The 27,009-nt window shown below is 41.2% G+C and overlaps 1 protein-coding gene across 1 annotated transcript in view; it reads left to right on the top strand.

Annotated features, from left to right (window-relative positions):
- LARS1 (leucyl-tRNA synthetase 1) overlaps window positions 1–22,738 on the top strand; it is a 51,826-nt gene extending 29,088 nt beyond the window's left edge. Inside the window, exons 20-32 of the mRNA XM_048859640.2 lie at window positions 1,120–1,332; window positions 2,068–2,125; window positions 6,629–6,692; window positions 7,405–7,588; window positions 7,853–7,943; window positions 8,819–8,959; window positions 10,860–11,000; window positions 11,103–11,213; window positions 12,638–12,748; window positions 15,666–15,770; window positions 16,725–16,820; window positions 18,272–18,404; window positions 21,273–22,738. Of these exons, the coding sequence (XP_048715597.2) occupies window positions 1,120–1,332; window positions 2,068–2,125; window positions 6,629–6,692; window positions 7,405–7,588; window positions 7,853–7,943; window positions 8,819–8,959; window positions 10,860–11,000; window positions 11,103–11,213; window positions 12,638–12,748; window positions 15,666–15,770; window positions 16,725–16,820; window positions 18,272–18,404; window positions 21,273–21,478 (1,654 nt within the window). The 3' untranslated portion in view covers window positions 21,479–22,738. The remainder of the gene's footprint in view (window positions 1–1,119; window positions 1,333–2,067; window positions 2,126–6,628; window positions 6,693–7,404; window positions 7,589–7,852; window positions 7,944–8,818; window positions 8,960–10,859; window positions 11,001–11,102; window positions 11,214–12,637; window positions 12,749–15,665; window positions 15,771–16,724; window positions 16,821–18,271; window positions 18,405–21,272) is intronic.
- The last annotated feature ends 4,271 nt before the right edge of the window (window positions 22,739–27,009 follow it).

Here is a 27,009-nt window from a genome sequence, read left to right as displayed (position 1 = left end):
TCCCCCATAAAATAAGTGCCATGGGATCTTGAATGACTGCTGGTGACTGGAGCCTTGGCTTTGTGTCTGATCTCTAAGGGTAGCACATTTGTTCTGAAACTACTGTCGTCCTGCCTCTAATGATTTATAGTATATGCCTTTCATCAGCAGAAAATGTCAGTTGTGTGGGGATTCTGTCTCTTGGCCTGCGTTGGTAGAGTGTGGGACTGCTTGCTATGGGGACAAAATACTCACACTCTGAAGTGGGAGATTGCCTTGTGTTGTTGAACAAGTGATTCCCTCCCTCTTCTTTTCCTGTCCTCTTCGTGACCATTAAGGGGAAGGGCTGACACATGTGAAGGAGATTTAATCTTGTCCTCCACCAGAAGGATGGTAGCATGACCTGTGAATGACCCATGGCGTAGAGGCTTAGGAGGACTTAGATTCTGGTTCTGCATTTTCAGGATAGTATTTAGCCCAGACAGGAATGGAGAAGAGATATAAAATCAAGTTTCCAGGGCTTTAAAGTGTTTGTATCCCCCTCACTTTACAGGAGTCAGAGGACACTGTCAAGTAGAGAGGGGCATGGCTGAGACAGGACATCCTGAGTTCTGAGCCTTGCTATGACATTGACTCAGTCCTATGTGTCCATGTGCAAGGCCTCTCTGGGTATATCTACGCTGTAAGAAAACTCCCCACAGCAGTGAGTCTCAGAGCCTGAGTCAGATGACCCTCCCCTCATTAGGTGTCAGAGATTAAGCTCCAGACTGAGCAGGAATGTCTACAAAGCTGCTATTTTTAGTCCCTCCTATGAGCCTGAGTCAGCTGACCTGGACTCTGATGCTTGCTGCTGCAGTGGTTTTTGTTTTTGTTTTGTTTTTTTAAAGTGTAGATTACCCACTGTGTCTCACTTTCATCACCTGTAAAATAGTAAGAGTAACTAGCTCATAGGGACTGTTCTGAGAATTCATTAGTTATTGTTTGTAGCTCACTTTGAATTAGTAAAGTTCTAATTTTTGAATTAAGTAGTGGTAGGCCTCAGATTCAGGTTTTGTTAAAAACAAACATCCTGATTTTTAAAGAAAAACTAACTGCACGCACGTGTGTATTCTTTATTAAGACGTTAATATTTCTATGCAGGGCGCATCAGATGTCCAAAGAAGTCTGGGATTACATATTCTTCAGGACTGCTCCATTTCCCAAGACACAGATTCCAAAGCAAAAGTTAGACAAGCTCAAGGAGGAGTTTGAATTTTGGTATCCTGTGGATCTAAGAGTCTCTGGCAAGGATCTCGTCCCAAACCATCTGTCATATTACCTCTATAACCACGTAGCCATGTGGCCAGATCAAAGGTAAGTTTGGAAGCGATGTCAAGCAAGTGTGGAGATAAAATTACGAGCCTCCAGCCTTGGTACCCCCATCAATGGCTCTTGACAGGATGTTCTGTTTTTGGGACTTGGGTGAAAGCATGTGTTTTCTTTTTTTAGTGGGCTTTGTTGCAAGCATGTGTATATATACCATCGAGACCAGTGGTTCCCATATTGTGATATGTGAGCTTAATGTTCCATCCATTCACTTCTCAACAATTCTTTAAGAAAGTGATATGTGAACCAATAGAGTTTGGGAGCTGCTGATCAGGATCATAGCAGAAATGGGGCAAATTTCCTCTCTCAAGCATACTTAGAGCTCATAAGCTTCTTCTGTCAGCAAAGATGTGTGAAACAACTGGCTTTATCCATTGCTATTGGTCCTTAATTTCATTGGCACTAAATTAAATTAAAAATGTAATTGAAAAGAGGAGACAGTGGGGGTAAGTGGAGTGTAGTTTTTTTTTTTTAAAGCTCTGTAGTGCATGTTTTGAATTGTAGTAGCAATAAGGCTTAGCCACCTGTACTGTAGCTGTTTTGTCTTCAAAGTGACAACATTAACCCGCAAGATACCCCAGTAGGTGCCTTTTTTTGAAGGTTCCACTTAAAAACATGCCCATTCCTAACTGAAATCACTAGACTTTTGTTCTTTTTCGAAGAAAAAATGTAATTGCTTTTTAAAATAAAAATATACTCTATATTTTGTGTCTTCAAATGCAGAGACAAATGGCCTGTAGCTGTGAGAGCAAATGGACATCTCCTCCTGAATTCTGAGAAGGTACAATAGTTTTTCATCTGTGATATTCGTGTGATGGTCAAGACAACTGGAAACTCCTGGGCCTGCTTCAAAAATATCTTTCAGCAGATTAATCAGGGCAGCATTTAGCATGCTGATTACCTCCTCCCATTAAATGCCTCAGTTACCCATCTTCCAAAGCAGGAGCCTGCTTTTCTTCCATTCCATCTGTCTAGGTTTTCATACCATAGTGTCTGACCACTTAATGGTCCTCCACAGATCACAAGCAAACCTGGTCTGATAATGCTTTGTAAGTTTACCTGAGGTGTCTGCTTAATTCTTCCAGAGTTTCAGGGTCACCTGCCTTTATGGGAGAGTTTCTTATGTCTGACTCTTAATTACAGTACTGTAAAGGTGCATTTCACTTTGAAAGTGGGGGAAAAGGGGAAAGTTCATGCAGACAAAATTTGCTGTACTGAGTGTGTTTTGTCAAAGTGAATTAAATGTGCTTTAGCCTCAGGGTATAATTGTCAAAAATGCCTAAGTGACATAGGGTATGCCCACACTTCTGTCAGAGTTGTGACTGCAGCACATGTAGAAATACTTGAGCTAACTTTGGTCTAGCAGACTTGAAGAACAATAGCAGTACAGGCAGTATTAAGGACTGTCCATCTCCACCCAGGTCCCTAGGAATGTACTCAGGTGGCTAGCCTGTGTGGCTGTTCTGGCTTCACTACTGCTGCTCCGAGCTAGTTAGATAGCTCAGCACGTCTGCATGTGCTTAAGGCACATCTCTGTTTGCAGTGTAGACTGCGGCTGTGAGTACACTGCAGAGCCCCTTAGTGTAGATGCAGCATACGCTGATAGATGGAGGAGTCCTGCCAGTGTAGAGACACCACCTCTGCAAACCATGTTAGCTATGTGGACAGAAGCCCTTTATGGAAAACAGGAGGCTGTATCAGGAGCTGAGTTTGGGTGTCTCTCAGGGTATGTCTACACTATGAAATTAGGTCGAATTTATAGAAGTCGGTTTTGTAGAAAGTGTTTTTATACAGTCGTGTGTGTGTGTGTCCCTCCACACACATGCTCTAAGTGTATGTAGTCAGCGGAGTGTGTCCACAGTACCGGTGCAACCATCGACTTCCGGAGCGTTGCACTATGGGTGGCTATCCCACAGTTCCCGCAGTCTTCACCACGCATTTGAATTCTGGGTAGAAATCTCAGTGCCTGATGGGGCTAAAACAATGTTGCAGGTGGTTCTGGGTACATATCGTCAGGCCCCCCTTCCCTCCCTCCCTCTGTGAAAGCAAGGGCAGACAATCATTTTGCGCCTTTTTCTCTTGAGTTACCTGTGCAGACGCCATACCACGGCAAGCATGGAGCCCGCTCAGCTAACCGTCACTGTATGTCTCCTGGGTGCTGGCAGATGCGTTACTGCATTGCCACACAGCAACAGTTTATTGCCTTTTGGCAGCAGACTGGTAGCCGTCATCGACGAAGTCCAGGGTGCTCTTTTAGCCAACCTTGATGAGGTCAGGGGTGCCTGGGCAAACATGGGAGTGATTCAGCCAAGTCATTTCCCTTTTAAGTTTCGTCTCATGGCGATTGAGTCCTACCAGCAGTGTACTGTCTTTTAATCTGCAGCCAGCAGAACACGATGGCCAGCAGTCATACTGCACCATCTTCTGCCAAGCACCCAGGAGATGACGATGGCTAGCGGTCGTACTGCACAGTCTGCTGCCAGCAAGATGTTTAAAGATAGATGAAGTGGATCAAAACAAGAAATAGACCAGATTTGTTTTGTATTCATTTTCTCCTCCCTCCCTCCGTGAAGTCAAGGCCTGTTAAACCCAATTTTGAGTTCTATCCTTGAGGTTTTGAGTTCTATCCTTGAGGGGGCCATTCAGTTTCTCGCAAAGCCATCCCCTTTGTTGATTTTAATTCCCTGTAAGCCAACCCTGTAAGCCATATCGTCAGTCGCTCCTCCCTCCGTCAGGGCAACAGCAGACAATTGTTCCGCGCCTTTTTCCTGTGCAGACGCCACACTACGGCAAGCATCGAGCCCACTCAGATCACTTTGGCAATTAGGAGCACATTAAACACCACACGCATTATCCAGCAGTATATGCAGCACCAGAACCTGGGAAAGCGAAACCAGGCGAGTAGGCGACGTCAGCATGGTGACGAGAGTGATGAGGACATGGACACAGACTTCTCTCAAAGCACGGGCACTGGCAATGTGGGCATCATGGTGCTAATGGGGCAGGTTCATGCGGTAGAATGCCGATTTTGGGCTTGGGAAACAAGCACAGACTAGTGGGACCGCATAGTGTTGCAGGTCTGGGACGATTCCCAGTGGCTGCAAAACTTTCGCATGCGTAAGGGCACTTTCATGGAACTTTGTGACTTGCTTTCCCCTGTCCTGAGGCGCAAGAATACCAAGATGAGAGCAGCCCTTACAGTTCACAAGCGAGTGGCAATAGCCCTGTGGAAGCTTGCAACGCCAGACAGCTACCGGTCAGTCAGGAATCAATTTGGAGTGGGCAAATCTACTGTGGGGGCTGCTGTGATGCAAATAGCCAATGCAATCAAAGATCTGCTGATATCAAGGGTAGTGACCTTGGGAAATGTGAAGGTCATAGTGGATGGCTTTGCTGCAATGGGATTCCCTAACTGTGGTGGGGCCGCAGACGGAACCCATATCCCTATCTTAGCACTAGAGCACCAAGCCGGCGGGTACATAAACCGCAAGGGGTATTTTTCAGTAGTGCTGCAAGCACTGGTGGATCACAAGGGACGTTTCACCAACATCAATGTGGGATGGCTGGGAAAGGTACACGACGCTCGCATCTTCAGGAACTTTGGTCTGTTTCAAAAGCTGCAGGAAGGGACTTTATTCCCAGACCAGAAAATAACCGTTGGGGATGTTGAAATGCCTATAGTTATCCTTGGGGACCCAGCCTACCCCTTAATGCCATGGCTCATGAACCCATACAGAGGCAGCCTGGACAGTAGTCAGGAGCTGTTCAACTACAGGCTAAGCAAGTGCAGAATGGTGGTAGAATGTGCATTTGGACGTTTAAAAGTGTGCTGGTGCAGTTTACTGACTCGGTTAGACCTCAACGAAACCCATATTCCCACTGTTATTACTGTTTGCTGTGCGCTCCACAATATCTGTGAGAGTAAGGGGGAGACGTTTATGGCGGGGTGGGAGATTGAGGCAACACAGAGAGATAAAGAACGGATGTTGTTTGAATGCCAGCAAACATACACTGCAATGCTTTGTTCTACAATGATTCCCAAGTACGTGCTACTGGCCTGGAGTGGTAAAGTGTCCTACCATGGTGGATGGAATAAGGCTGCCCTCCCCAGAAACCTTTCGCAAAGGCTTTGGGAGTACATCCAGGAGAGCCGCGAATGCCAGGGCAAATTAATCATTAAACATGCTTGCTTTTAAACCATGTATAGTATTTTAAAAGGTTACACTCACCAGAAGTCCCTTTTCCACCTGGCGGGTCCAGGAGGCAGCCTTGGGTGGGTTCGGGGGGTACTGGTTCCAGGTCCAGGGTGAGAAACAGTTCCTGGCTGTCAGGAAAACCGGTTTCTCTGCTTGCTTGCTGTGAGCAATCTACAACTTCTTCATCATCATCTTCCTCGTCCCCAAAACGTGCTTCCGTGTTGCCTCCATCTTCATTGAAGGAGTCAAACAACTCTGCTGGGGTAGTGGTAGCTGAACCCCCTAAAATGGCATGCAGCTCATCATAGAAGTGGCATGTTTGGGGCTCTGACCCGGAGCGTCCATTTGCCTCTCTGGTTTTCCGGTAGGCTTTCCTCAGCTCCTTAAGTTTCACGCGGCACTGCTTCGGGTCCCTGTTATGGCCTCTGTCCTTCATGCCCTGGGAGATTTTGACCAATGTTTTGGCATTTCGAAAAATGGAACGGAGTTCTGATAGCACGGATTCCTCTCCCTATACAGTGATCAGATCCCGTACCTCCCGTTTGGTCCATGCTGGAGCTCTTTTGCGATTCTGGGACTCCATCATGGTCACCTCTGCTGATGGGCTCTGCATGGTCACCTGCAGCTTGCCACGCTGGCCAAACAGGAAATTGAAATTCAAAAATTCACGGGCCTTTTCCTGTCTACCTGGCCAGTGCATCTGAGTTGAGAGTGCAGTCCAGAGCGGTCACAATGGAGCACTCTGGGATAGCTCCCAGCACTAATCCCCTTGTCGGGGATGGAGTAAGGAAATCGATTTTAAGAGCCCTTTAAGTTGAAAAAAAGGGCTTCGTCGTGTGGACCGGTGCAGGGTTAAATAGATTTAATGCTGCTAAAGTCAACCTCAACTCCTAGTGTAGACCAAGGCGCAGAGAGCTAATTCTTGAGCAAGCCACAGGAATCTCTCTTATCTATCTTGGTTACCAGTGACACACAATCCTGCCCTCGTAGGCTGGGACAGCTTGTTTTATTTGTGTCTTTCCCCCTTTGTTTATCAGACTTAGCAGCATGAACATGTCAGAATTTCTCTTGTCTGTCTTCTCTTTCAGATGTCTAAATCTACAGGCAACTTCCTCACCCTGAGCCAAGCTGTTGACAAGTTTTCTGCAGATGGTAAGTGCATGCTAACTTGCATTTGTTTTAGTGATGCTAAATTTTTTGGCGTGTCATGCCATCTTCCAAGGAGTAATGGGTTCATTGCAGCTTTGATATTTGAATTGCAAGAAGTACAATGGTTATCGGTTGCTCTTGTCTGTGAATAATCACCAAGCTCTTGTATCTTTAGGAATGCAGAGTACATGTTAATCCTGGCATCAGTTATGAGGCATTCTGGGTCAGTAGGAAGGATCTTTTTTTCATCAATTGCAAGGTTCTTTGGCACCTCCTTTTGGCAGTTTCTGCATCCTTTCCTGTCACACGTCCCCTTCTGAGGCCCAGGGCCTTTAGATAGTGAACAAGAAAAGTGCAGAATTTTGCTGCTGTGCTAGGCTCTCATTCTTTTGTCCCCCCCATACCCCTCTATTTTTGGACATGTCCCCACCCAAGATCATTCCTGCCTCTTGGGACACAATGGTTTTTGTCCCTCTCACTCCTGTAACAAGGCAGTTCGCTGCCCTCCTCACTCCAATCAACCCAGATCCCTTTTGAGGCACTGCTTTCACTCACATTGACCACATGCAATACACGCTTGTCCTTCATAGGTGAGTGTTCCGTCTGCATTTTGCTGGCCCTCTGCATGAAAGATCAGTTGGGATTCAGGCAGCCGCATTTACTAGTTGGCTGTGGAGCCAGACATGTTAGTTAATCCTGTCTCTCATTCCTCTAGGCATGCGTCTGGCACTGGCTGATGCTGGCGACACAGTTGAGGATGCCAACTTCGTGGAAGCCATGGCAGATGCTGGTATTCTCCGTCTCTACACCTGGGTGGAGTGGGTGAAGGAAATGATTGCAAATAGAGACAGTTTAAGAAGTGGGACTCCCAACACCTTCAATGACAAAGTCTTTGCCAGGTACCTCTCAGAATAAATATCTTTATAGTTTTTAGTTTCATATTGAGTCTCATTTCACATTTGTTTGTTTTATGAAGCTATTTCTACTGAATAATGAATGCTTTAAAACAAACAAATGTTCAGTTAACTTTCAGACTAGTGTGTGTTCCTGCCGGATCAGGGTCATTTATAATGTCTCATTACCATTATCTTTAATTATTATTGCCGTTATTATGTGAGTTGGACTGTGTGATGCTAATGTTTTCTCTTCTCTTTTCTTCCTAGTGAAATGAATGCAGGAATAACAAAGACGGATCAAAATTATGAGAAGATGATGTTCAAAGAAGCTCTGAAAACTGGCTTCTTTGAATTTCAGGTGGGAGGTCTAATCTGCAGGGGACAAGAAACCAAATCCTGACATTGGTTACCTCATTTCTTTTGATACTGATACATCTGATTCCTATTTAATTATACAGTTGAATCAGGGTCCGTATTGTGCTAAGAAACAGGAATAAGTAAATGGATTAAGAATCTGAGGTCATGGTGATCTGTTTGTGGCATAATACTTCTACAGGAAGCAGCTGTGATCTTGCAAATAGAGCCCTATGATCTTAGGTGAGCAATGTGTAGCTGAAAAGGACAAATGGTTAAAAAGAGTGATTCCTTGCCTCAGCTTTTTTAAAAACACGAATAATATACATGAGAAATACAGAAAATACATCAGCAGACCTATTTGGAAATGGAATGTTTTTCGAAATGTTTCTTGAGGTGTCAGCATTTCTCTAAAGTGTCTGCAGAACCATCTGATTTCACTAAATAACATCTTGTAGAGACTGCTTGACTTGTCTTTCACGAATATGATTAGGCAGGCTGAACAGCGTACGGAATGATAGATCATATTTATTGCCTTTTTTGTTAGTACTTAATAGCATCTTTTATATGGGCCATCCAGAATGATAGCACCTAATATACATTTACAGTTATCTTTGACTTCTATGTCTGTGTCGATAGATGTCTTTTTTTTTTTTTTTTGAGCCATAATAATGTAAAACTATTATGTCCAATTGGCAGAAGTTCATACTCTTCCATTCCCAGCTGTTTAAGAAAATATAGTCCTTTTAATAATCCATTATTGGATTCTAGGTTATTTACATTTTAAAGACATATTAGAGCAAAGAAATTGGCTTTTTAAGAAATATTTCTCCATGCCAGCTGGAATGTTTAATGGTGGCTCTGCTGGCTGTGTTTCAGGCGGCAAAAGATAAGTACCGAGAACTAGCGATAGAAGGAATGCATGGGGACTTGGTCTTCCAGTTTATTGAAGCTCAGACTCTGCTGCTGGCTCCAGTCTGCCCTCATCTATGCGAACATGTGTGGACACTGTTGGGAAAGGTACTAGTATATAACTCAAGAATGCTTCTTTGAGACTCTACTTTGGGCTGACTAAGCATGCATGCTTACTGTGACTAACCTGAACCAAAAGTCTGGGGCAAGAGAAAAATTATCATCATCAATCTGTACTGCATCATCAATCTATATGAATTGAAGGTACTGCCCCAGTTTTCATTGTTAGTGTTTAAAATTTTAGGCCTCTATCAGTATATGATATACATATAAAGTGTATATTTGTGATACTTGTGTTATGTGAACTTAATATGTGAGAAATTTGATGCTGGAGTGTTCAAGATGCAGGCTGATCGATAGATTATGTATAAGAATTCCCAGGTATCACTTTGCAGGTTGACAGGTTATTGTCCCAAGATCAAGCCCAGTATTATTAAAATTACTATATAGTGGGGAACCCCGATGTGCACAGTTGCAATACTCGCACTATAGGAACTCTTCTATATTTACAAATAGTTATTAATACATTTAACACAGTCACAAATACTTTAACTCAGTAAGGTAGATAGAGATAATACAGAAAGTACATCTGAATATCCATACTTACACCATTCCTTGCAGAACAACCGGAAATGTTAGCCATTATCTTCCTCATAATCATCACCACCTTCATCTTCACCCTGCGGCCATCATTCTGTCACCTCCCAAGAGATTCATCTTTCTCTTTCCTCCTGCCCACAGCTAGGATGCCACTTTTATAATACGCTACGCTGATGCTACCGTATCTAACGCATATTCAGTAGGGGTTTCTCCCCTCTTCCTTATTTGTATTTCCTCCCCTTACTAATGTTAAGGTATCCTTCTTCTTTAGGTTAGTATATTAATGATTTCAACTCATCATATATGTCAATTCGTTGCCGTGGCACTCTTGTGTTTGGATATTCTTTCCAAAACCTGGTGTTAGCTCATGTTTCTGTGGTTGGCTGATGTCATTATGGACAAAAACCTCCTTACACTCTGCTTCGAGTTCCCCAAAACATAGGGGTTACCGTTGGGCCGTTTATCTATGCCAAAATTCATAGGCCTCGAGCCTCATGCTAACTGCCGAAGACAATGTCTTACAGAATGCAGGCCTGTAGGTTCCTTGCATTACTACTGAATATAATAAAGGCAGAATAATAAAGGCAAGGCAATGAATATAGTAAAGGCAAGCTAGTCCTATGGGCTACAGAGGGTTTGTGTGTATTATGCTGTATTTTTAATAAATGCTGTTTTTGTTATAAAATTAATATTGGTGTGAGAAATGTAATTGTAGTTGATAATCTGTAGATGAAGGCTTTATCCAAAGACTGTTGAACTCAATAGAAAGACTTGTATTGATTTCAGTGGGTCTTAGATCAGGTTTCTGCTTAATACCTGGATGTCTTCCATATGTAGACAGAGGAATTGTGTGAATGCATGTCATACAGCAAGAGAGTATGACAATGTGAACCTTGTATATGTGGCTATGTTTGCAAGGGTGTTGTGTTAACATACATAATTTTAATGTAGTCATTTTGTATGCCTCATTGTTATGAGGTGACCTAAAATTAACACAAATAACAATGCGGAATTCATTCACTTAGTTATACAGCCAATATCTGCACTTGTGTAGGTAATTTAACAACCACAGAAGTAAATTTCAAGTTTGCAAATGAAAAATTATGTAATGGTATAAACATAAACGTGTGTGTGGGCATTAATACACTTTCACAAATGCATGCTAGTTACGAGTATATTTCTGTACTTCACAGCTGAATTATAGGGTTAGTGAGTTGGTGTACTGCGAAATTTAAACTCTTCATGTATCTCCTGACTGTTCAGTTTCCAATTAAAATACAATAGATAGAGAAACCACAAGAATTTCTTGTCCATTAATCCCAAGGCCTGTCATTTTCTTTGTTGACAGCCTGACTCCATCATGAAAGCTTCATGGCCAGTAGCAGGCCTAGTGGATGAAGTATTGATCCGATCTTCCCAATACCTCATGGAAGCAGCCCATGATCTCCGACTGCGTCTCAAGAACTACATGGCACCCCCGAAAGGAAAGGTGAAATACACTAAAAGTCCCTTCTCCAAAAGTGTATGCGGAAAGCTAACAGATTCAGGGACTCTTCTGAGATGATACATATTTTCCCTCTTCTTTCTTTAGAAAGGTAGTAAGGAGCTGCCCCAGAAGCCATCCCACTGCACCATCTATGTGGCAAAGACCTACCCACTTTGGCAGTACACCACCCTATCAGTTTTGCGCAAGCACTACCAGGTGATCTTTTGTTGACACTTATTGCAGTTCTCATATGCTCTGTTTTTCTGTCCATGAAACAAAAGTTAACTTGACACCGAGGTATTTGAATGCAAGGAGAAATAGTTTTAACGTGCTTTATTATGCTCTTACAACTCTACAAGGGATTACGGTGGTCAGTAAAAATGGTTTTTGGCACATGATTGAGTCCACAGTATGACCTATTACTTTTGACATTTTTAAAATAAAGACTGGCCAGCATTCCATTACTTTTAATCTTTTTCACATGCATAGATTAGTAAAATATTTCTCCCCCAATAATGTTTTTGAGGAAATATTGGCTAGTTCTGCCTTATTATGCAAGGAGGCTTAGAAGCATCAGTTCTGGAAGTTGGCGAGTATAATATTCACAAACTTTGCAGGAAATCTGCTGAAATGCAATCAATTCTTCTCTCTTGTAAGTAATACAGTGTAAGGAAATCTGGCTTAAAAGCAGCAAACCCTGCATTGCTGAGCTGCTGGAACTGATCCTGTAATTGTTATGGTGCATGAACAATTGTTCTATTCAGCCCTTGCAAGTCAATATCATAATTGATAGATTGCAGAGTCGTGTTTTTCCACCCCCATCTGTAATACCAGGGTTACATTTCACATATGGTTGGAAATGAACAAATGTGGGTATTCTGAGGGTAAACCAAATTGGAGTGAAGTCTGCATTTTCTTTACATCAGGGTAAAAGTCTGCCACTGGATGCAGAGGTGCAGTGGTCACTGCTGCCAGTGAAAGTTGCAGAGCAAATATTGGAGTGTGGAATTTGAACCTTAAAAAAATTAATGACCTAAGATAGTATTGCTTCACGTCTGCTTGAAGGAGGGTCTTATTACACAAGATTAAAACATGTAGTGAAAATTCAGGCATATTTAACGTTATAGGTTTATGCATGTTGCTTTACATAGTGAACAAAGACGTTGGGTAACGTTTTCAAAAGTGCCTAAATCTCATTTTCAAAGTGATTTGACAATGGGACTCAGACTCTGAAGTCTCTTAGGTGTTCTGAAAATATCTCTAGGCCTGGTTTCAAATAGCTTAAAATCTGTGTGGCTGGGATAGACAGCATGCTTGGTGAAACATTGAGTTGGGAGAGTGAGGGATATACATCATAATCAAATTGGTTGCCTGTGTGGCATATAGTCATGGTTTTTGTTTTTTTTTCCAAACTTTTTTTAGGTTTACTTTTTAAAAGTTATTTAAAGGGACTTGGAAGATTGTTCCCCATGGGATCGTGGGAACAGGTGGATTTTGAGGCGTGTGCGTTATAGGCAGAGGGAGGACGTTACAGGCATATGGGGAGTGTGAAAGAAGGTGCGGAAGAAAATGGTAAATCCCTGTGGAGTGTGTTGATATTTGCTGTGCAGTGTTTAATGGATTGTTGTTCCATGTTGTAGATCAATGGAGGACAATTGCCAGATAACAAAGTAATTGCTGGTGAATTGAACACCTTGCCGGAGCTGAAGAAATATATGAGGAGGGTTATGCCTTTTGTTGCCTTGATTAAGGTAGGTGTCAGAGAACAGAACCAAGATAAGGGCAAGTTTTCAGTCCGGAATAAGAGAATGATCTGAAATGTAGGCAATGTTATCGAATGGTTAGAGCACAGACCTGGGTGTTGGGACTCTCTAGTTGGGACTCTATTCCTGGCTCTGCCTTACTCTGCCCTGTTGGACAGGTCATTTAACCCCTCTCTATTCAATTTCTTATCTGTAAAACAGATGATATATCCCAAAGAAGAAGAAATGGGGCTTTTTGTTATTGTTTATAAAGCATTTTCAGACTCTTGGACAAAAGGTGCTGTGTAAGTGCTTTCAATATGTATTGTCCTAAGTGAACTATGGACTAGTTGGCTTGCAGCTAATACAAATTTATGATTTGTGCGACACTGCTTCAAGTGTATCCCTCCTGCATACATCACATTCATTGTCTCTTGTTCCAGTTTTCATTCCGAGAACACAAACAAGGTGATGCTATGGGGATATTAAAAATTGTCTTTGCAGAATTCTTAATATGGTTTAGAAGTTTGGCACAAATCTAGAGTTAATTACTGGGCACTCAGTTTTTAAGAGTGCATTAGGGATTGCTGAGCTGGATTTTTAGTAATGGAGTGTTACCGACTCTCACAATCTTATCAGGAATCTCAAGATACTTAGGGATTTTCTTAAAGCCCCAGCTCCTTGTCATGTAATGTTCATGAGAGTCAGAAAAGTAAGCTTCTATCCTTCATGTTGGCACAGAAAAGCTCGAACACAAGAACTTTGTATGCTCAAAAACTAAAAGATCAATAAAGAGTCTAACATTTATTATTTTAAAAAATCTCATGATTTTTAAGCCAGTCTCATGATTTTGAGGGCATGACTCGTGTTTTTGAAAGCTTGAATTGGGAATGTTGATGGTGAATAGAGGGGGCTACTTTTTAAACACATGTAAGCAACGTTGTTTGCTTAGTAGAGCAGTGAGTTTTATTGCACCATACAAATGCAGGCTCCTTCTTTCCCTTTGCATCCAGCGCTAATCTAATTATCCCCTTCTGCTGAAGCACACAATGTTCAGAGAAATAGAATGGGTAAGACCAGCTATAACACTCCCCACTGACTATTCTCCTGGGCCAGTATCTGCTGCATTAAAACATGCCAGGGGATATGGCATCCTTTTAAGATTAAACTAGTTTAATTCCTTCATCCCAGATATAAAACACACCATATGGCTTTTAGGGGGTAAGGGGAGAAGATTTTGTTAGGGAACGTTCTGCTTTTTTGATGCTGCAGAACTCCATTGATGCAGACGCTGGAGCTGTTGTTTGTCTTGCTTTGGTTCCAGAAAGTCACAAGGGCTGCTGTGTAGTGTTTTAACTGTTCACGGTTGTAGGGTGTGTGTGTCTCCTATCCTGAAACAGCCTATATTTAAAGATCCTATCTGATGCGAGGAGGCTGGCACTAACTAGATGACTTGCCTTCATCATGAGCTTTGGTCATGCTTACCACTTCACCTCCCTTATCAGACAGTCTCAGCATTTCTGTTCTGAAGCAACAATAGATAGCAGTTATATAACGAGACCTAGTAACATCCAGCCCAGATTTTTAATTTCCTAGGCCAGTGGTTCTCAACCAGTGGTACATGTACATCAAGTCATCTAGATATTTGCCTAGTTTTACAACAGGCTACATAAAAAGCACTAACGAAGTCAGTACAAACTAAAATTTCATACTAACAATGACTTGTTTATACTGCTCTATATGCTAACTGTACACTGAAATGTAAGTACAATATTTATATTCCAATTGACTTATTTTGTAATTATATGGTAAAAATGAGAAAGTAAGCAATTTTTTCAGTAGTAGTGTGCAGTGACGTTTTTGTATTTTTATGTTTGATTTTGTAAGCAAGTAGTTTTTAAGTGGGGTGGTATGCAAGACAAATCAGACTCCTGAATGTGATACAGTAGTCTGGAAAGTTGAGAGCCACTGGGCCAACGTGCTATGCTCAGAAGTAGATTATTCAGCAACTTCAGTGTACAAAAGATATTTCTTTGTTGTTCTTTCCATTAAAGAAAGATTTTCTAATTTACAAACTGAAGCAAATTATTGATAATTTTTAAAGATTCTTGGATATTAAAAAACCATGCATAAAAACAAATTATCAATGAAGCAGAAAGCCACCACCACCTGAAATCTGACCTTGTTAGACATTCAGGGAACACAGCTCTGTTTGTGAAAGGAAGAGAGGGGCTGGAGCCTTAGCTGTGAAAAGGAAGTTCTGTTTTGTTCCCATTAGAAATTTCATACGTAGGAGATGACATCCTGGCCCCTTTTGAAGTCAATGGAAAAAATCCCATTGATTTCACTCTGGCCCTGATTTCACCCATTGTGTGTATTAAATTAAACGTTGGGATTTTGAGTAACTGTGCTTTAATATACAAAGTACATTTTTTTTCTATGAAGAACTTATCGTACTGTTACTTTGAATGTGTCCAATTTCTGCCTGCTTGTCTCAAACTAGGTCACCAGACTGGAATTTCTGCTGTGAAGCAGAAGAAAAATGGCAGCTTACTGAGTGTGTCCTACAGTTTGCACATTTAAAGAGAAAGTGAAATGTTTACAGCTGTTTCTATGTATTTTTCAAATTCTATGCTAAAATGCATTCTCGCTTTTAAAAGAACATTCAGCCATACAAATACTGGAGCTGAGGTTCGCTTCCCCTTCCATCAGTGTCAGTATCTTGCTGTAAAAATAGCCATTTCACTGTCAATTATAACTACTGTACTATAATGTGTGGTGAAATTGTTGCCAGCAAAGAGCTCTAACAGCGAATAGCCTCATCTACTCAGGACTGATGCAACTAGAGTGTGTAGCTTCCCAGTGTCCTCTTCATTTACAACCTGGGAGAGTTTTAATCCAAATTTTCCTTCTTTTGACATGACAGGAAAATCTGGAGAAGAAGGGTCCACGTGTTCTTGATCTGGAGCTGGAATTTGATGAACGGGCCGTGCTCATGGAGAATATAGTCTATTTGACAAATTCCTTGGAGGTTCGTGTTCATTTGGGGGCATATTTTATTTGACCTTTATGGAGTAGTTGGAGGCCCAACACTTGCTGAGATTTTAAGCCTAACTAAATTCATTTTTGATTTGGGATGACCATGAACGTTTAATGTTTTTATTAACGCTGACACCTACACTAATACAAAAAGCAGAGTTTGCTCTTATTGAGAGATTCTCTTTGTACAGTGATGACCCCAATGGTAACCCAGCTGTGAAGAATCAGTTCTCTCTGGCATTGTGTCTGACATAAAGTCAGTGGGAAAAGGCTCTTTGCCGGTGAACGGTGGAAGACGTCAGATAATATTCTGGCTTCCTCAAAAATTACAGAAAATCAGCATCTTCCATGGTTGGAGCCATAGAGGGCTGTTCCAAGGAATGCCAGTGAGCATAGTCAGAATTCTTATGCTGTTATAGCATCTGATCTTCCCATGGCAACTATATGTCATCAACTATATGTCATCTCCATGCCAGGGCATGTAGAGCTAGAATATAGTGCATGCTGCTTTTTTAGTGCATACGGATGCCAGTTTGGGAGTGATTATGCCCTTTCATGTGATGGCCAGAATTCAGCTCAAAGGACAGGGTCATAATAAGGGGAAAGCCTAGGCATAGTTAAAGGAGATAACTTATTTCAGGATTTCTAATCTCATGATATTTAGATTTAAAGCAATTGAATACCTGACTTTATATTCTGTAATATATGAAGTCAGTGATCTTAGCTACATTTTGAATTCAGTCCTCTGAGCAAGATCACCATGCTGGCAATAGTATGCTATCAACTTTTAAGTTTGCTGTTCCTGTTGTTCTTCGTTTTGCCTTTTATCAGTGGGGATTGCCTTCCTCTGTGCTTTAGAAACAATTCTACTTCAGTGGCCTGGTATCTCTCATTTTTTCAGTGGGGATGATAGTACTTTTATCTCTTCTTTCCCAATGCACCAAAGCTGGATCATATCGAAGTGAAATTTGCTTCTGAAGCGGACGATAAAATAAAAGAAGATTGCTGTCCTGGAAAACCTTTTTCTGTGTTCAGAATGGAAGTAAGTTATGAAATCCAGAGGCATTGGAAATCCAGGGTACATCGTTAACTGATGTAAAAAATAAAATGACTTTCAATTTGAGGATGTGTTCCCATCAAAAAATATATGCACAGGAGGGCTAGGTGGCTCAGGGCACTTAGTGACAGGACATGCTGGCTCATGTTAAGCTAAAATTGATAACGACTAAATTGTCGCTATCTTGCTATCCAGGAGCCTGTGATATACGAATTTGTTCTCAGTCCAGTTTCCAGTGGATGTGATTGCACATCATAAACATCCATCCCCCTACCTTCCCCTTGATCGGTGTTTCTGCTGAAAAAAGCCACAGACTGGATGTGTGTGGAGACTAAACTACCTTTTCATGTCGAAAAGTGGGGCATCTGGTTAAGGGCCGAAGCACGTCGGCAGGGTAATGTTGGGGTTTCAAGTTGTGTGATCAGTAGAAGAACTCTCCTTCTGTTCTTGATCCAATATGCCTCTCGCAAGCACTGAATTAACTTAAAGAAGTGATGTTTGTTTTGTTCTTTAGATGTAGAATTTAACATGACTGTGATTGTGTCTTATCTTAAGTTTACTTTCAGTAGAACCTCTCTAATTGACACTAACTGGGAGACTCATCACAGGTGACTGAATTTGGAGGAACACCTCCCTGCCCTTTCCCCCACCACACTCACTCACTCACAAGTGCACAAGAATAACACTTGCTAGAGAGGGATGCATGATCTTGTGGCTAAAGCACAGGGTCAAGACTTGGGAGTACAGAGCCCTTGGTTCTATTCCTGGCTCTGTCATGAAAATCCTGTGTGGGCTTGGGCAAGTCTCGCTTCACCTCTCTCTGTCTGTAAAATGGAGTTATTACTCACCCTATCTATTTAGGGTATTACAAAGCTCAGGGTCTAAAGAAATTTGAGCTCCCACATGGAAAGTGCTATTCTTTATTCGATGCATCCCAAAATGTGCTGTGATTTTGATTATGATAACTGCAATAATGTACTACTATACTGCATTGCATTTTGTGAAAACAACGAAGGCCTGTAAATTGAGACCTCATTACACCTCTCTGTAGTGAAATCTTTGAGAGGTAGAGCGAGTTATAAGGCGTGGAGCTCAGTGAAGTTCACTGTAATGCTACCTTGTACCAATCCTTCAGCTAGTTATAATAATTTAATATGGCTATTTGGATATCTTAAAAGCAAAACATTTGAGTGTATTTAAAGAAACAATAAACATTTTTATACATATGCTGTAGTTTATTTTTTTAGGTCTGTGATGGTGCTTGCATCCATCCACTGGTATTCAGTATTTCTGAATAAAAGATTTTCTTGTCCATCTAGAATGCAGTTGGGTGCCGGACACTTCTTTGTTCCCTTGCTGGTTGCATGCTTCCTGTGTGATTCTACCCACAAAAAGCATGATTTTTTAAAAATGTGTTTATTCTTAATGTCTTACAGCCCAGCATATCTCTATTTTTGGTGAACCCCCAACCATCTAATGGCCACTTCTCTACAAAAATTGAGGTCAGGCAAGGAGATGGTAGAGATGCAATAATCAGGCGTTTAATGAAGGTGGACAGAGGAATCAAAGGTAAACACTGGTTTGGAAGTACAGATATCACATTTCAACCAGGCAGTCTTCGAACAATTGTGCAGTTTTCTAGAATTCCCAGGAGACATTGGGAAACAGGAGGCAGCTTGGCAGGTTTTCATTATCGACCGGAATCTCTTTCTGAAATTTGGCCTGTTTTAATAATTGCTTAGTAAGAAGCAAAGAGCTCTGTGCTCAGTGAATGTGAATACAGAATAAAGCAGGGTGCATACTCCTTTTGAGGTGTAAAATTACAGAAGCTGAGGCATTATTGACAAGCAAATGAGTGTGCCTCTGATATGCACCCTTACTAAGCACTGTCTTCCCTCCTGGGTTAGTCCTTTATTCTCCGCCAAAAGAGCCACTTACTCTCTATCAGTGACTTGCACAGTGGATGTGTTCTTGTGCCAGGGATTTCCAAGAGGGGGGTTTAATGGTCCAATAGTCTGCTATATGGAGCTTCTTCCGGGAGGGTGAGGGCTTCCTAGGTTAGAGCCCTCTGAAGAGAATTGCCAGATTGCAATTTATTTTCTGTTTAGACATTTTAAATGAATTCATTGAGGAGAAGGTGCCAGATGGACATTTCAAAGCTTTTCTTTATCCTGCAAAGCTTCTCTACACCCCATATCCTTACCAATATCCAATCTACAGACACCATCTTCAGGGAGGGAGCTCTTTGTCATAGAGCATCTCATGCTTAAGCCACTTAGTTAAGACAGTTGACATGAAGGCCAAACAGTGCCAACTACAATATCATGATTTATAATGTGAACGCTTGTCCTCTAAGAACCTAGACAGAAGCCATTAGTTCATTTCAAATAGGGACCACTCAAAAATTGCCCAGTGGTCTATCAGTTGCTACTGACCTCTGCTAAATTGGAACCAGTGGCCTAAATGTGAAAGGCTCAATATTCCATTACAAGTCCCCTGAGCCATCCATTCTCTCCCATTTCTTAATACACGATATGCCTTATTTTAGAGTTTTTTAAATTTCAGACTCTATAGTGTTAAAAGAAATAGGGGAAAAGTACCAGCAGAATCTTTCGGAAAGCCCTTAGAGTTCATTGGCAGGAATGAGCTGCAGTGTGAAGGCATTAAGACAAATGCATTTTGTCACCTAGGAGCCAGATTCTGCAGGTAAACTGTTCTGTTCCACCCCCCTTAGAATAGCTTAAGAGGTAGCTGTGTCACATAAACATCAAGAGGGAATATGTAGGTGCTGCAACCTCCTGTAGCAGCTCAGGGTGGTTTTCAACAATGAAAAAATGGGTCATGGTAAAGTTAAAATGTGTGTTAAACAAATCCAAAAAACCCACCGACTCTATGCCCATCTCAAATTCCCATTGTGCTGTGCTTGTGTGGTTTCCTATTTAGAGAAATTATCTCCAAAGTAACCTCCACAAACTTTCTCTTGGAGACTTCCAAGGTTGCTGCTGATATTCATGTGATTCAGTGTCTGTTCTTGATTCTTTGCTTTTCACATATGTAGCCTTATGACTTTTGTTTGACTCCTGCCTTATGTTGCAATATAGCATCCCCCCATTGTAAGTGTTAGAGGGACCGGATGCATAAATGGAATGGAGGAAAGGAAACCCTATGTTCTCCTACCGGCTCTGCCATTGACTTAGTGTATGGCCTTGAGCAAATTCCTTAGCATATTTGAGGTACAGAGAGGCTATCTGTACAATGGGGATAATAGCTATTCCCACTGGTGCTGTAAGGGTTGATTTAATTAATATTTTTATAGTGCCTTGACAATAAAAAGTGCTTTGTAAGTAGCATAATTTCAGAGGTCTTTTGGGCAGCATTTTTTTAGAGATTACTTTTTCCTTTTAATTTTCACTTAAAACAAGTATTTCTCCAGTTTACAGTGATAAATTGATTTGTTTAGCAATTCCTAGTTTCTCCTTACTGACTTACTTACTGGAGAATACTGTGGCCATCAAACACATCGGTGGAAAAATGTTACATTTCAGGCTCCTATGTTGAAAGTTTTCTTAAAGGGACAGCAGCTTTCCTTTGCCTGGAGACTTTGCTAATTCCAGAGCCAGACAAGGAAACCTCAAGCAGTGCAGACTGGCAACCAGATATGGAGGGAAAACTGGACTTGGTCTACAGGCTTGTAACACCAAGGCTTCTTCTGTTTCCATGTGATTTAACAGCTTGCATTTGTAGTATCTCAAGAACAAAGAGACCATTTTATATTGATGCACAGGGAAACAGTATTTAAAAAAAAAATTCTCCGAGGAAGAAGTGCAAGGTAATGTGCATGGCAAAGTACAAATAGAAAAGAAAATACATTTTGGACTCATACACACTGTTAACTAGAGTCCTGCAGCTGTTTGAAATGAACGAAAACAATTGAGAGAGTACATCAGTGATTCTTCCAGATCTTTGTTGTTTCTAGGAGATATCACTGTTAAGCAAGTACCTGAGGAGTTTCTATCTGATGAATGCTAGTGGTGGGAGAGAGCTTTATTCTACAATTAGTTTCTGGGCTCATTAGTAAAGCTCTTGAGATGCGAAGTATTGTTTGTGGTCTGTAATAGCTGCTGAAAAAGCAGCTAATGTCATTCAGTGCTGAGTTTTAGGAATTGGGTCTCCTGGGTTCTGTTCCCAGTTCTGCTAGCAACTTACTTCGTGACCAAGTTGTATAACCTCTGTGCCCATTGGTAAAATGGTCACAGTACATATCTCATTTGGCTGTTGAGGCTTGATTGGTGTTTATAAAGTGTTGTGCATTTCTTTGAAGAAAGGTGCCTTAGAAGGGCCCATTATTAATTAAAGACCTCCATTCTGGTTAGTTTGGGTGAAACACTAACCTGGGTATAGACTCCTGTGACGTGAGAATTGTCAACTCTTTTGTAGAGCTCTCTAAAGTAAAACTAATGCGATTTGATGATCCTGTGCTGGGCCCCCGTCGTGTTCCTGTACTTGGAAAAGAAGATGCAGAGAAAACTCCCATTTTAGAGCAAGCTGTCTTCCACCTAGACCTGGCTGAGAAACGGGTTTGCATAACCGAGAACGGGCTGACAGCGGATATCGGCGACACAATTGTCTATCTAATTCATTAAATTGTGGACTACACCAGCTTGATCCTGGGTTAATATGATATTTTAAAACTCCAGAGTGGCTTTGAAAACATCTGTAATGGACCAAGATAACTGTCATTTCTTAAAAGAAATCTTTTGTTGCACGGCCCCAAAATCTTTTAAATATAGGTATAATAAACATATTCTGCCTTCCCCTTGGCTTTTCTTGAAAGAAATAATTTTCCCAAATGCTGAGACAGCAAATTTACCTTTTTCAAGAGCTCCTCAGCTTTTTGGTATTCGACAAATCTTTACATGGTATTATTCTTATCTGCTAGATACTGATTTCTGTACATAGAAGGTGATCAGATCTCTTATGGATAGATTGATAAAAATAATAGAAAGCGGAAAAATTGCATTTACTTTCATTGTCTGATGACTCTTTCAAAGATTGGGGTGGAGCTTTAAGCACAGTGCAATGGATTTTTATATGGACCTGTAGCTCAGAAGGAATTGCATAGTGAGGACCCCTCAACGAAAGCATACATGGAAGTTTCCTCAGTGAATATAAAATATAATAGGTAAGTATTGATACTAAGAATTGAGATGTACCTCAAGCAAGATGCTGTTAGTTAAGGCCTTGCACTTTATTCTGTTCTTAAAATTGTTTATAGAACTGTTTTTAAGTGGAGAGATGAAGTGTCCTTTTCCTAAACAGTTTCAGTTTGAACAATCCTGGCTTTTGGTAATCCAGGAATACCAAATTGTTTTTTAAAAATGAGCTGTTCTAACATAAGGCACCAACAGTACTATAAAGTGTGTTCAGCTCATCTAGAGAGAAGGGTCTATGTTAGACTTGAGGATCAACACAAACTGCTTTAGAAATCTTACACATACAAAATTTGCCTGTGCAGATTTGTATTTAAATAAAGGTCACTGGTGGCAGGCAGAGATGGGATAGTTTGTTCTATACAATCAGTCTTTGACTGAGTTTCACAACTTCTGATACTGCACTTGTCTTAGCATGTTACCAAAGGAAGATCAAATTTATAATGGGGGTGAAAATAAAGGGAATAGTGTATTAGTCTAAGACAATCATCATGAGAGTTAAATATTGCCACGTCGTTTTTTTTCCTTGTCTCCCGGTTCATTGTCCCATCTTATGATGTGTATTTTTAATGTACATGATGTCCCCTCTCACCATGGCAGTGTGCATTTACAAATGAAATTAGCCGTACATTATTTGCCTCTGTAGAGAGAACTAAAGCAATATACCAATAAACCTCAAGCAATATAAACAAACGTTCCTTTGCCACTAATCCTTCCAAGCCCCACCAAGCAAATGTTTGAGAAATGGGCCTTGTATTGATCCCTAAAGATTCACCCTCACACCACTGCGGGAAATAAGTTCCATAGCTGAGGGCCACCCACTGAGCATGCCTGGCCCGCAGGGATTGTTAACTTGAAGCTGGCTACCACTGCAGAATTCAAGGAGAGAGGCTCTACTTCAGCTGTACTAGGCTTTATGGGGCAAAGCCTTGCACTGAACCCGGGAGCCAATACCATTGTTTTAGAATGGGTGCTATTTGTTCCCTCCATTTATCACCAGCTGATGTAGCAGCGGGGAGTAACTAATGATCTCAGCTATCATAGATGAATTCTATAGCTCCCCTCTTTACAAGTCAGCAGGGGGGAATGAGTCCAACTTGTAAGGTCACAGGCCAAAGAGCCTCTAGAACCTCAGTCAGCGAGACTGGTCAAAGCTACCCTAGATTCTATGTTCATCTCCATGTCCCAGTCTCTGTGTTGTAAATCTTATCTTGGAAAATCCCTCATGGTATGAAGATCAGATGGTTTCCAAGTGGAGGTAGCCAGGGTCAACTGCTCAGAACTAGAGCTGTGCAAATAATTGAGCGTTTTTTTGGGGTTCTCTGGCAGTTCTGAAAAAAATTCATTTCAGGTTGATCCAAAATGAAAAATTTTTAGAGAAAAGTTGAAGAAAACCTTTTGTTTTGGGTTAAAAGAAATGTTTTGTTCGATCCGCAACAAAATGTTTCATTTCAACGTCGAGCATTTTTTTACTTTAAAAAACCCCAACCCATTTTTAATTGAAAAATCAAATTGTTTTTGTTTCAAAGAGGTTGAAACAAGATGTTCTGATTTCCCGCCCCCCCCCCCATCCCCTTCAAATTGTTTAAAGGCTCTTTCAGCCAAATCAGTTTGGCACAATCGACAGGAATTCACGAAAGGTTGACCCAAATTTTTCATTTTTTTTGCAACAGAAAATGGCTGAGAAACGTCACTCGGCTGTACTTGGCACCATTCTTCTGGACATGACCGAGCATGTGAAGAAATGTGGGCTTTACTGCTGCTGTGCCAGAGGTCTTCAAGAACTCACATAGAAAAAATCTGAAGTATTTTAAAATAAATAATAATCCAAGCCATTTCTATTTCCTTTCCAATATCCTGTCCAAAAACCTGGGCAGAGTTGCAGCCGCCATCTTTTTCAATAACTTATTAACCAATGTGGAAAAGGGGATTGAGGGTAGGGTGACCAGATGTCCCGATTTTTATAGGGACAGTCCTAATATTTGGGGTTTTTTTCTTATATGGGCGCCTATTACGCTCCACCCCCGTCCCGATTTTTCTCACTGTCTATTTGGTCACCCTAGCTGAGGGTGAAAGACACTGGTCCTTCTCTCACCTTTTTCTTTGTGCTTTGATTTGTTTCTCTTCAGGAAACCAGGCTGCCTCCTAACGCCTCTTTAACTAGGGCTTGTCAGTAAGAAAATGAACTATTTTAACTGTGCAATTACAGTGCCTGCTGAATGCTTGTCATCACAGCAGTAGGAACCTGCTCTGAAGCTTATATATGCTGGAGAGGGAATTACAGCAACCAGGGCACAAAGTTATAAATATCCAGCGAGACTTGCATACCAAACCCCCTATGTTTGTGTAAGTATATAAAACACTGACAATAAGACTCGGATTTTTTTGGCCAACCAAGGAAATAAATACTCAGAAGACTCCATGCTTTTGATGGAGTTATACTCAGGAAAAAGAAATAGGTGTGTTCATAAAAGTGGGTAGGATCAAAGTAGTAATAAGTATGTGCTGTATATTGTAGGCACAGATATGTAAATACGTATGTAAACTGACTGAATAAGGTCCATTGACCCCTTCATCAGCAAATCTGAGGTTGTCTACACCATTCCCATCCTCCTCAATCTTCTCTGCTGCTTTTGACACTATCACTTTTCCTCTTCTTGACATTGTGACCTCACTGAGTTTGAGATCCTCTCCTCTCCTGGTCTCCTACCTCTCTACCTGTTTTTTCAACGTTTGGTGGCTTAGGGCAGTATATATAGCAGAGTGCTGCTGGTAGAGAGAGTAGTACAAATCAGAGAGTGAGGGAAACGAGATAAGGAGCCTTAAAAGGTAAAAAGATTGGGAATAACAAATGGTGAGGAAGCCAAGGACAATGAAAACAGATCTAGTTGACAAGTGAGATTACGTTGGGCCTTATGCGGCTGAGACATGAAACCCACTTCTCGCACCCTCAATAGCTCAGGCTCTCACTTTGCTTTTATTCTGCCTGCCTTCTCAGTTGCCTTCTCTCATCTGCGCTAATCTCCAGCATCACCTATAACCTATAGTTAGACAAACAATGCAGTAAACATGACTAACTAGGTCTGGCTATTTAGTTACAATCAAGCAGGAAAAACTTTCATGCCATCTACTCAGACCGACAGTGCATGATTTCATCCTCTTTTTGTCATGCGCTAGCATCATGTCAGTCCCTCTGTGAGCTTCCATTAATAGCCCCTGTCTCCATGTGTTAGCAATGATCATTTCCCCCCCCCCCCATTTATAATGTCTTGGTCAGCTCAAGGTGTTAAGTCTTGATTGCCATTGTGCTCTTTGCTGCTTCTCTTAGCTCAAGACTCATAGATTCATAGATATTAAGGTCAGAAGGGACCATTATGATCATCTAGTCCGACCTCCTGCACAATGCAGGCCACAGACTCAGTACACCTTGCATTGTCAGGTTACAGTCTTTGCTTTACATTCATTATCCTCATGAAATACAGTCTTTAATTCATGGCTTCCTAATTTCACACAGGTGTATATTGAACACTGCAATGGGCTTTTTATACATTTCAAAGAATTCTTCTGAGTCTATGAAAAGGGCTCTTGAATAAACAGACTTTGCACATCACAACCAATTTGGTGTTTTGCAGGAGTTACCTCTGACACTGGATCTTTTTCAAAAGATCTCCATACACCCATTCTCCTCTCCGATGTCTCTGTGAATACATCCCGCTTTAGGAGAACCTTTGTAGGATGTTAATGCTTCCTCCTACTCTTCAGGTTTTTCAGGCTCAATTGTCGGATAAAATCACTTTTTTAGACTCAGAATTATTTTTTCTTACCTATTTATAGCAAATAGTTTATAGCAGATTGTCAGGGCTCTGAATGTCACAACTTGTTTGACTTTCCTTAAGCAGCTTTGGGTCTGATACTGAAAATTGAGATTTTAATGAACAGAGAAGGAATGAAGCACAATTAAGTATTTCCAGATGTGCCCCCATGGTCCCAGTTCATAACACTGACACCAACTTCAAGTCAGAATGCTAAAGGTTTAGGTGCTACCCCAGGAATGGGGTGATATACTAAAGCTGACCCTTCTGTGCTGTTCCTATAGGTTGTTGTTACATTACAAGTCTCCTCCTTTGGAATAAGGCCTAAAACCTTTCCACCAGCTCTGGAGGATATCCAGGTGGAAGTAACGAATGGGTGCTGCTGCAAATAACTACAGATGTTATAGGCAACAACCCCCAAAAAGCCCAGCTGAGTTTCAGGCTAGAGTGTAGAATGGAGATGATAAAAAAAGTTTTCTTAAACAGATGCTTTCCTTGTCTAGAATCACCCTGGCTGGCTCCAGAAATTGGAAACCAAGCAAGCAAATAAATAAATAATCCTGAAGCAGTGTGGACTGACAACCAGATAAGCAGGGCAGACTGGATTTGATCCAAAACCTTCTAACAGCAAAGGTTACTTCTTGACCCTCGTCATTTAACAGCTTGTGTTTGTATTAAAGCTTATTGCAAGAACAAAGAAGATTTTAGACTGATATTGCACATTGAAATAATGTTTTGATTTGCTTTTTAAAGGCGGCCTCTAGGAGGAAAATCTTGTACTTTTCATTGTGAAGCAAAAAACGAAGACAAATATGCTTCACATTTGCTCAAGGTTCCTGCAGTCCAGACAAACTAAACTGATTATTCTTCCTAGACTTGTTTTGTTTGTTTGTTTCCAGGAGATGTCACTGTTATGAAGCTATGTGTGCAATTTCTGTCTGATAAAAACTAATGACTATATAAAGAGATTTGTTAGTATTAGATTCTCCATGTTAGTAGCAAAACTCTGTGCCTTCTTCATAGCCTTACTGGAAAAAGTTTGGTTAGGTAAGCTTTAACAGGGAATTGCTTTTAAAAAACATTGATGAGCAATTTTTTGCTCATGCTAATGTATAGTGTTGTCCAGTGGTATAGAGCAGAATAACGATCAAG

The sequence above is a fragment of the Caretta caretta genome, chromosome 8, assembly GCF_965140235.1.
Source record: "Caretta caretta isolate rCarCar2 chromosome 8, rCarCar1.hap1, whole genome shotgun sequence".
Lineage (NCBI taxonomy): Eukaryota > Metazoa > Chordata > Testudines > Cheloniidae > Caretta > Caretta caretta.
Note: the sequence above shows the minus strand (reverse complement) of the source record. Positions and strands in the feature narration are given on the sequence as shown.